This window comes from Ursus arctos, unplaced genomic scaffold (assembly GCF_023065955.2).
Source record: "Ursus arctos isolate Adak ecotype North America unplaced genomic scaffold, UrsArc2.0 scaffold_34, whole genome shotgun sequence".
NCBI classification, from domain to species: domain Eukaryota; kingdom Metazoa; phylum Chordata; class Mammalia; order Carnivora; family Ursidae; genus Ursus; species Ursus arctos.
In genome coordinates, this window is record NW_026623030.1 from 30,609,330 (window position 1) to 30,620,388 (window position 11,059).

Consider the following 11,059-nt stretch of genomic DNA (forward strand, 5'->3'; position numbering starts at 1 on the left):
GTCCCCCGTGCTCAGCATCCCCCTGTCCCCGCGTCCCCCTGCACGCGCCGCACCCCCACCGAGTCGGGCCCTGCAGCCAGGCCCCACTTCCCACCAGGGCTGCATAGGCGCTGCTCCGTGAGGACGCGCTGCTCCGTGAGGACGCGCCGCTGGCCTGACGCCTCACACACCGCGCTGTTTCCCTGGCACGGTGCCAGGCCCTGGGACGGCATTTTAAGGAATGAAAGTACTTAGCTTATTTACTGAAGAATAAAACGCCAACCTCCGAGGCCCCTGAGCGCTCTGGGAAGGCCCAGGTGGCAGGTGTGCGTCAGACCTGACCTGACCTGGGGCCCAGGCAGGTGGGCCTGGGAGGCGGGGCTGCTGGGGGCCCGCTGGCCCCTTCTGCCTGGTAGTTCCGGTGCAGCCCCCAATACGGGGCCCTCGGGCTCCTGGGAACACACATTTCACGAGGAACGGTGAGAGAAAACACTCACGCTCTGTGCTGTGCAGGACTCCTGCAAGGACAGCCGCTTTGGCGGACGCCTGGGCGCCACCTAGATCTCTCGGGCAGGTCGCAGATGGCGCTGTCGTCCGGCTCCCACGAGGCAACACAGCCCACATGCAGCCCTCGGGTGGGCTGCCTGCTGCTGACGAGCTGTCCGGCCATCCGCCCGCATGGACGCCGCCTCCGCACAGCTCCAGTCCGAGCGGCATGAGGTCCCCTGGGTCAGGAGTGTCTCCCCAGCTCCCAGCAGCGGTCTGGGGATACTGAACCCGCCTAGCAGACCCACGAGGCTGCAGGGAGAAGGTATTCATCAAGGTTGGGCCCTAGCGTCTACCCCCTGGATTTCTTCCGGGAGCTCATCTCCTCCGCATGCTCAGTGTCCTATGGTTTAGACGGGATTGACCCAGTTCCAGGGGTGAAATAAAGCTGATGCCCCTAAGAGGGGGAGACAGAGAGGGCCAGGCTGCTGGTTCAAGCCTCGCCTGATGCCCGATGGCCACTGGATCCTGCAGTCCTGAGGGCCAGTGAGTCCTATGGTGTGACATCTGTCAGGACTGAGTTTTCTGTCACTTGAAAATCAAAGATCTCAACTCACAGCAGAATCGATATGCCTCCTTTTTGGCCCGAGGAGACGGGGGCTCTGACGGTGCTGCCCCCAAGTCCGCATGGCTGACAGGTGCCAGGGCCTGAGGCAAACCCGGGTACCACCCACGCCACATTCACACCGGCGGCCCCTTTACTATTACTAATGTGTCATCAGACTGAGCCTCCCTCCATCCGTTCAGCCACCGTCCGCGACCCCGGGGAGGCCACCCTGGCGGTCAGCTGCTCAGCCCCCCGGGTTCGGTCTCCCCCCCCACCCCGCCGCCGCGGGTCTGCGCCCCTGCAGACCTCTCAGTCACCTCACTCAACAGTGTCCTTCATGCAGATGCACGTTTTAAATGAAATACACTTGCTTCTCAAACAGGTGATTTTTCACCACCCAAAATAGGAAGCCTGTATTGTTTGTCCAAAACATTCGTCGGTAGAGAAGAAATAGAGCTCGGGGCTACGCAAGCGCTACCCGCCGCGGGTCCTGAGCGGGAAGGGACTGTGTGCATCTGGAGGGGGGACCGGCGAGGTTAGTCTTCTCGGTACCATCGGAAAGGGGACAGGGGATGGCCGGGGGGACAGTTTCTCACCACGGCACCCAGACAGCGTGGGTTTCATCATCGTGCCAGGTGCAGGGGCGACCCCTTTACTTAGGCTGGCTCCTCTCGCCTTGCAAGGCCCCTTGGAGGTTGGAGCTCCCACCAGCCCCACCCTACAGTGAGGACGCCAGCCCCCAGAGCAGGGGAGCCACTTGCCTGAGGGAGGGGCACACTGGACCCAGCGGTGGACCGCCATGGCCGCAGGGGTCTCCGTGGGGTCATCTTGTTCTGGGGGTCACGCGGCCACGTCTGGACATTTCCCGGGACACAACTGGGCGCACCAACCCACACCTCGCGGGTGGAGGCCAGGAACGCTGCTCAGCCCCACCGACGCCCAGCCGTGCTCGGGCAGGAACCGTCTGCCCGAGTATGAGCAGCGCTGGGTCGGGAAGCCCTTACAGACGGACGCACACCAGACCACAGGCGGAGAGAGAACAGGACCGGGACGGTCCACCCCTCTGGTCCCTGGGGAGACCCCGGTATTCTGTCCGATAACAGAGCTGCCGCCCGTGGAGGTCTCATCTGAGTCACAAGGACCCGAGTGAAACCACGGACGTGCCAACCAGTTAGACAGGAGGACGTGACTTCACCACCTCGGACAAAGTCGAACGGGCAGGCCCTCCATCTCCCCAGCTCCCACTGTAGCCTGTACCGTCCACTGGTGGACACCCCCCCCCGCCTCTGCCTCGGCCGCCATGCGGACTGGCTTCCTCGCCCGTGCCTCTCCTCTGCGTCCTAGGAGACCCTGCTGCAGCCTGACCTCGGCTGAACTGAGTACATGAGCAAAAACCCCATCTCCACATTAGGTCCCGTTCTGAGGGCCTGGGCGGATGTGACTTTGGGGTATGATTCAGCCCAGCCGACCATCCAGAGCGCCCCCCTTGCACCCACCCAGTCCCCAGCATGCTGCTTCCTCACGGCGCTGAAGTCTGCCTGAAATTGTCCCTCGCCAGCCGTGCTCCCTGGGGTGGGAGCCCACGGGGAAGGCACCTGCCTCCCAATCACTTATGGATCCAGACTCGGCATCAGGAGCATAGCAGGTGCTCAGTAAACCCACGGAGCAATGAGATTTTGCCTTCATTCGAGGAGGGGAAGACCTCAGCTTGGAGAGGTCGGGTCTGCGAGAGCGCAGGCCAGGGCGGGAAAGGCCCGTGGCCTCGAACGCAGGCAGAGGGACGTGTGGGTCCACCCTCCCGTCTCCCCTCCAGTTCACACCTCCCTCCTCTACACGTCCTGTGGTCCCAGCACGTGCGGCACACCTCACAGGATGGTCCAGGAGGGTCTGCAGGGCCTGTGGGTGTGAGAGCCGCCTCCAGACGACCAGCTGCTGTCAGACACGTGATGTGGGGCCATGCAGAGATCACGCATGGCAGTGAGACAGGCTGACACCAGCCGGTCACCACGCGCACGGTGGAGAGACCGTCTCGATCCTGGCCGTCCTCCTGCTCGGACTTCCAGTAAAGAAAATCCCAAGTCACGAGGGAGCTCCCAAGGGACCCCTCTCCCCTCTCTCCTTCGGCACCTGCCTTCCTTCCCTTCGGGGGCATCTGGACTCTGTGGGAGCAGAACCGCGGTCTTAGAACGTGGATCCTACCCTGCAATGCCTCCGTGGGGCCCCGGAGAGGGAAACATCTACAGACTTATTTTTGTCGAGTTTCCAGCCAACAAAGGATAAACCGTCCTTTCAGAAAGTAGGGCCTTCGAAATATGCAGATTGTGCAGCTGAATTGTAAATGTAATCACTCAGCCCTGCACCTCCCCGGCCCGGGATCACCGCCTGCATGAATTATTCCTAGAAGTACCGCTGTGGATTTGCAGACACACGTCCCCGCGTGGAGCCGGGCCTGGCGAGGTCCACTTCCCACCCGAGAGCGAAGACGGGTGTTTATCAGGGGGCGGAGCGTCCTTGCGCCTCCTTCTCCCAAACGTAAGGGCCAGATCCGCCGGAGCTAAGCCCTGTGTCCAGGGAGTGGCCTCGGCCGCCCTGACTCACCCGTGGTTGGATGGGGCCAGCCGGGCGAGAAGCAGAGGCAAAGAGAAGGGACAAAGCAGAACCAAACGCTCTCCACGTTCTCAGAGGGAGGGAGGCTGTGCCCAGCGCTGTGCACGCACGCGGCAGCCGGAGGAGGAGGGAAAGGACAGTTCCCGCCAAACAGCCCACAGCCCCGCCCTGGCGACCCCGAGAGGCCGGGCTCCAGCGGGGCCTCGAGGACGCGCAGACACGCTGTGCTGTCTTTTCAGCCGCGGTCAGCTGAGAGCGCAGTCCGTGCAGGACTGGGAGGCTCACCAGGCAGACTCCAGAGGGTGAGGACCGGTGAGCTCACGCCTGAAAGGCCCCCGGGCCCAGCGGGGAGCCATCGGTGGGACTAAACTCATCAGCGAACAGGAAAGCTTGCCGGTGGAACACATGGAATGTCTTGGAGCGTTTCCCACACGGACCTGCTTCTGTGCACGGAAAAGCTGGAACCTCTCTCTCTAGAAACAGGCACCCTCTCTGCACGCGGGGCTCCCGGGGAAGGTGTGCTGGGCAGGCGCCCTGCCGGGGCGAGGGGTGTCTGGAGGGGACAGCCAGGCCCCGGCGGCCCCAGGAATCCTTGGATGGCCTCAGATCCCAGACACCCCCTTACCCCCCACTGTCTGATTTACTCATCCTTTTATGATGCAAACAGCACGCGCCCTGGCTATCCTGTCCTCACGCCCTTCTGTTCCGGGGAGCCTCTGAAACCCTGAGCCAGGGCCACGACTGGCCGAGAGCACTGCCCACCGGGCACCAATCACAGCAGCGCGGAAGACCACTGGAAGGCCTCCCCAAGTCCGCTTCTCAGCCGTGACGTCTGCCAGTCGGTAAAGCACACACCACGGCGGGAGACGGCGGAACACCTGCACGTGTGTCCTCTGAGCCCGGAGGCCCAAGGCACACGATGGGTCAGAATCCGGCATCGCCGCCCCACCCCTCTGCTGCTCAACCAGGGTTTCATGATTGAAACTCAGCGCGCTCAGACCGTCGGTAGGATTTTGGCCTCCTGATGAGAAATCGGGGACCCCGCTGCCATAGACACGTGTCCCTTAACACCTGACCACTGCCTCCACAGACAGGTGGCCGCTCAGGACACGGTCTGCCACAGACCGGGCTCCCCGAGGTAGAGCCACAGTCCAGGAAGGGGCCACACGCCGGACAGGGTTTCTGGCAAAAGAAGGACACAGGGTTCAATAACACTGACTCCCACCATGAGACATATTCCCCTTTAAAGTCTGTCTCGATCTCCCGATCTCTTCAAGGAGAGAGTCTGGGTTTCCTGCTAATAGATCCCTACATGTGCCTTTCACTCGAGAGTCTCCCTTTTCACAAACAGAGCGCGGCCTTGGGCTCAGAGCCCCGGGGCGACAGCACCGCCCAGCTGGACTTGAACGGAACCGGCCTCCTGTCTCCGTCACTCTGGTCTCCCCCGGCTTGTGGGTGTGGTGCTGACTCGCAGCTGTCTTTCTAAATAAATTCACTATAAGCAAAAGCCATGAATTGTTCAGAGAAAGATCCGCTCACGCGCTCATTCAGCAAGTACTTACGGAGCGCTAACAACACGCACGGTGCACCCGGGCCCCGGGAGTTAGAGCTGCGAGCAAAGCCGACAGACCCCACCCTCGGATGAACCACAGGCCGGGCGTCATGCACAAATACGGTACAGACGGCGCCGGTCAGGTGTGGATTTCTGAAGCTCGAGAGGGAGCGGAGTCGGAGTCCTGCCCTCCCCAGAGGAGGGCGAGTGGCTGGCGGGGGCTGTGTGCACCCTGGGGGGCCCTAGGACCCACTGGGCCTTCTGCTATTTTCACTCAACCGTGGCACAACAGTAGAAACGCAGGTCATTTCTGAAGCAGGTGCTCCCTTCAGCCGCGGCCCCCACTCACTCGCTCACCAGCGTCCTCAAGCCCAGCTGCCCCGCGGGCTCCGGGCTTTGCTGTCTGTGCGCCGGACCCAGGCTTTGACCTCCGACTGCACAGGTTTGGGCAGGCGTGGGTGGGTCGAGGTACTGGGGTTAACACGAGCGCACTCTGAATTCTAGAAACTACCTCCCTCCACAGCAGCCAGCCCCCCACAACCGAAACCTCACCATCCGCGGCCCTGTGCCTTTCAGACCCGCGGCCCCTGAGGCACGAAAGGAGCAGGGCGGCCAGGCGGCGGCCAGCTTCTCCTCCGCAGGGAGGAGGCCCCGTCCCAGCTGTGCGCGAGGCCTGTTAGCAGAGCCACGGAGCCACACGCTTTGCCTGGTGGCAGCTCAGCTAACTCTGGAAGAGAAGTGAACATGGAGTTCCCCGCGGCCCTCCGCACCCCCAGGACCGGCCGCGTTCCTAAGGGCGGAGGGCTCGCAGCCCAGGCAGCTGAACGGGGACGTGTCCCCCCGTTCTTCTCGCGGAGCCAGACGCTCTCAGACCCACGCTCGTGAGACTCCCTGCGCCAGCCCCACGCGCACGCGACCGTGGACACCCCGCTTCGTACGCGACTTGACATACTCAGAAGGGTGATTTCTGACCATAAACACCTGTTCTTGCTTGAGCACTGAGTTTCGAGGCAAACTCTCACGCACACAGGATGTGACTGCACTGCATTTCCTTAAAGAATATTTCCTCCCGGGTCCTGTGAGTCTGGATCTCCACGCGCCATCACTAGCTCTCTGCTGAGGCCGATCAGACGTCGCGAAGGAGGGGCCCTAGACCATCTGAAGAAAGGGTGTGGGAAGAACGCCCTGCTTCCGGACACCCGCTCCCCCCCCCCCCCAGCTCCTGTAAGCCAGGAGAGACCTTTCCAGGAAGCACTCAAGGCCCAAGAAATGGAAGTGATGCTTCAGTCTGTTTGCATGGCTTCCCTCCTTTCCACACTCAGTGGAGACTCCCAGGGACGTTTCCTAAGCCGGACAGGCAGTCATGGGAAGCGCTGCTGCCCGTCAGCCCCCTGCCACATGGGGAGCCTGACCCAGGTTGAAGGGCTAAGCACTGTTTTCAAACGGCTCCTTGTGAACGGATGTCCACTCACTCCTGTACTGTCCCTCCTTAGGGACCAGCCCGGGACACGGGAGACATTGGTTCTTGTCAATTCCAGGAAAAGTACTGAGTGACTCCTGGACGGGACACTGTGCTGGGTACACGGCCTAGAAGTGGGGAGCAGGACCCTCATTGGGGGGAGCGGGGAGGAGGAGGAAGGGAGGGAGAGAAAGACAGAGACATAGAGAGACAGAGAGGGATGGGGCAGGGAGACGGGGACACACTTGGAGAAAGAGGTGGGCGAAGGGAGGGGAATTGGAGAGCAGCGGGGGAGAGGCTGGGAGGGCAAGGGGCTGACACTGGCTGTCCTGGAACCCTTCACTGCGTCCTGCTGGCGTCAGGAGAGTCTGTCAGAGGTCCTGGCCTGCTCTGCCAGCAAGGATCCTGGCTCCCTCTCACCTTGAAGGGTGAGGTGGGGAGCAGCTCGCGGTGCTGAGCTGGCCGTCAGCACATTACACAACCGGATGTACTGCCAATGTTTTTATATAATCCTCCGGTTCTCCCCATAAAACAGACCATAACACTTCAATAAAGCTCGGTGCTATTACCGGGGCACACCGCTTCCAGGAGATGAATCACGCCGCCACAACAGCCAAGTGGCCGCTGGACTAAACTTTTCTCTCCTCGTGGCTTCAGCTGCACAGGAGAGATCAGAAAAGCCACGAAGCTCACTCACGGAAGACGCACCTGGAGGAGAACCAGGAGCTCGGGGGGGGTGGCGAGGAGGAGTCGGACGGTGCTGTGCTCCCTCCCAGACGGAGTGAGGCTGCGGACAGTGCCCTCAACCGCGGTGTCACCAGGCCTCTGGGTCTCAAGCTGCTGCTTCCTCCCGCAGGAAGCCCCACGAAGACCCCCATCCCGGCAGGGAGCACACAGACCCCCTGGCGCAGTCCAGCTCCCAGACACCTCCCCCCAGAGCCTGTTACCGACACTTCCTGAAGAGCTTTGCTGGGGCTGCCAATGCAGAAACCAGAATAGCACAGAACAGAAGGGAGAAGCCCACTAATGAGGTAAACACACAAACTTTTCTCCTTCCTCCTTGTACGTCGGCACAGAGAGAGCCCAGGAAGCAGCAGGCACTTCATTCCGTCTGCTGCACCCCAAAGTGGAAAAATACCACTGGTTCCTCCCAGCCGCAGCCACCCGCTTCACCCTCAGTCACACTGACGCGGACCCTTGCGGGGGCCCACACCTACAGGGAAGAAACAAGGAGCCCATCCCCAGGAGCTGGACTTGCTGCGAAAGCTCCCGAGGACCTTGTGCTCCCATGCACCGCAGCCCAGGGTCCTTCTACAGGGTTAACGCCCGCCAAGCCCCTGCTGGACCCCTGACTCAATCTGTCCAGGAGTCACCAGCTCCTGGCCTCACACTTGTCCCACAGCAACGCCTTCTGGAGGGAGCCCTGAGCATCCCCAGGACGGGAGGCTGAACAGGCCGAGGGGTCCCAGGGAGGCACCTTTCCCCACCAGCATTAAAGACACCACATCAGCAAACTCTAAAGGGCAGCACTGCCCTCCCTCCAGTCTCCACGTCCTCCAGGAGGGAGAGGAGTGACTCCAGGCGAAGACCCCCACCCCCACAGGTCCTAAAAAAGCAGAACATGCCCCCTCACTCTTGGACCTGGGCACTGCCTGCTCTTAAAGCAAGTCTGAGACCCTCTTGAGAAGTTCTTTCAAGTTCTCTCAGGGAAAAGTCAGAGACATTGCATGTGTGGTTGAGGGGTTGGTTCTCAAGTGTCCACTGGGGGAGTGAGTGAATTAGTGGTCATCCAGGCCAATGCTCTCTGCTAAAGAGACCCCTTTCTCTTTCTTATCAGCTTCCTACCCGGTCTCCACCCGAAGTAACACAGAAGGAGTTTAATCCCAGCCCCTGTTGGCCATCCAGCCCTGGGGTCAGCGAGGGTTCCAGTGGCTGGAACACAGCCGCAGCCGAGGGCTGGGGACAGTCCTCCCGCCAGCCCCTCTGTCCAGCCCCTTTGTTCCGAGTGGGACGCTGCCACCTCGGCTCACCATTCAGCTGATTGTAGACCACCTCCTCCAGGTGGTCCAGACGCTGCAGGATGGCTTCGCGGTCCACCAGTGCGCCCACCTTGGCGTGCCGGCTCCGCACCCGGCGGTCGGCGCTGCGCACGATCTGCACCAGCCCCTCGGAGCGGTCCTGCAGGCGGCAGTACACGGAGAAGAGGATGATGCCCACGAACACCAGGATGTTGACCGTCAGCAAAGTTTTGATTTTCCTGGCCACCGCCATGAACGCGGCTGGAAGCTGGGGGCTGCCTCACCCGCGGGGCATCCCCGTGGGCCCAGCGGCCGCAGGAGCCTCCGCCCGGCCCGCCGCTTCGGGGACCATGAGCCAGCCCTGCCGACCGCGGGGCCGCGGGGGCTGCGGGCGGGGTGGGGGAAGGGCGCGGGCGGGAATGAGGCCGGGGGGCTGCGGGCACGGGGCTGCGGCAGGGGGGCTGCGGGCGGGGCCGGGGGGCTGTAGCCTGGGGGGCTTGGGGCCCGGGGCTGCGGGCGGGGAGGCTGCGGGCGGGGGGGCTGCGGGCCGGGGGCCAGGGGCTGCGGGCTGGCTGCGCGCTCCGCCGCCCGCGCCCGGGAGCTGTCCCTTCAGCACCACCCGCGCCCGCTCAGCGCGCCCGGCCGCCGCCGCCCGGGGTCCCCGCGCGCAGGGGCTGCCCGGGGCCGCGCGCGCAGGGGGCAGCCTGCATCCTCCGCAGAGGGGCGCGGCCCCGTCCCGGGGGGCGGCGGGCGGGCCTGAGGGCGGGAGAGGCGAGGGAGGCGCGGGCCGGGCGGGCGCTCCGGCGGCCGTGCGGCTCCTGCCCGCCCCGCAGCCACGGCGCCGGTGCGGAGTGACGCGGCCGCCCAGCTCATCAGCATGCACGCGGGGCCTCCGCGCCCGCCCCCGCCGGGACCGCCCCACGCCGGGACCGCTCCCGCCCCCCTCGCGGGGCGCAGGGTCCGGGGCGAGCTCCGGCTGCCCCGAGCCCGGCCGGCCTGGCGGGCGGGGCGGGGCCACGCGCTCTGGAGACTCAGCCCAAGGGCATCAGGGCGGACGCGGTGGGGGTGGGGGGTGGTGCTCGCGGACCCTCCTTCCCAGGCCCCCTCCCCCGGCTCCGAATAAACCCGAAAGTTGACCCAGGAAGCAGGGCCTTGGGGAGTGCCTGGTCAAGGCGGCGTTGTCTGCATGAATGGGCCTGGGGGGGGGGGGTTCCTTTGTGGGGAGGAGGGCGGACAGCAGGCTCGAGCCATCTCCGTGGTCTCCATTTACCTAGGCCAAACCGAATCAACTCCCAGCTTCCTCACCCCCACACTCCCAAACCCCGCACCCCCCTACCCCCTCAGTCCCCCCCATCCCTGCCGTGGAGCTGAGGTGGGGAAGAGCTGAGTTCAAGGACGGGTGGACAGCGACCCTGGGATTCAGCAGGACAGAAAGAAGACTCAGACCTTGGGCATCAGGCTCTCCAAGTCACGGTGCTCAGACCTCAGGGGAGAGCAAACCTGGCTGCTCCCCGCCCCCCACCGTCTGGCCGCTGATCTAGCCCCACACGGGCATTTACAGCTGGGTCGTGAGGAGGGAAACACCTGCCCAAGCCCCACGGATTGGGCGCCATGAGCACCCCCAGGCAGGGCTTTCTGTCTGTCTGCTTCTCCCGCATTCCGGTGCTTGAAGCAGTACCTGACACTTAGTTGGTGCTTGGTAGATATTTGCTGAGTACATAAATGACAGAGCATGTATTAGGAGCCAACTTTGTGCTGGGTCCCCAATATACAGAGATGAATATGACAAGGACCTTGGGCTTCAGGGAGGTCTGGCTAAGTACGTGTGTGCACATATGTCTGTGTACCCGTATGTGCATCTGTGTGCATGTGTGTGTTTGCGTGTGTGTACCTGTATGTGCATTTGTGTCCGTGTGTGCACATGTGTGTTTGCGCGTGTGTGCATGTGTGTGCATGTGTGTGCATGTATGTGCGTTTGTGTCCGTGTGCGTGCATGTGTGTGCACATTTGTGTGCCTGGGTGTGTGTGCATTTGTGCCTGTGTTTGTCCTGTATCTGTGTGTCGGGGACGTTAGGGTCTTCTGCTCTTGGTCCAGCACTCTCTTCTCCCACACACACTCCGTGACCTCAGGCAGGCCAGCCTACCCAGCTTGGACGTTTTGTGCCTGCTGGTCGATTCTGGTGAGAGCGAAAACACTCATTTCTCCTTGTCCTCTTCAAAACGTTCTCTTCTTTCTCGGGACATTTGTCTCAAGAAAGTCAGAGACCACCAGCAGGAAGGAGCCAGCCGCTGGGCCTCGTGGCCGGCTGTCTCCAGTGTTTACCATGTAAAGCTCTTGTTCTGCGAGGAGC

At 62.8% G+C, this 11,059-nt stretch overlaps 1 protein-coding gene across 1 annotated transcript in view; it reads right to left on the reverse strand.

Annotated features, from left to right (window-relative positions):
• GALNT9 (polypeptide N-acetylgalactosaminyltransferase 9) overlaps positions 1 to 8,961 on the reverse strand; it is a 69,948-nt gene extending 60,987 nt beyond the window's left edge. The window contains exon 1 of the mRNA XM_026514639.2: positions 8,721 to 8,961. Coding sequence (XP_026370424.1) covers positions 8,721 to 8,961 — 241 coding nt within the window. The remainder of the gene's footprint in view (positions 1 to 8,720) is intronic.
• Between the last annotated feature and the right edge of the window lie 2,098 nt (positions 8,962 to 11,059).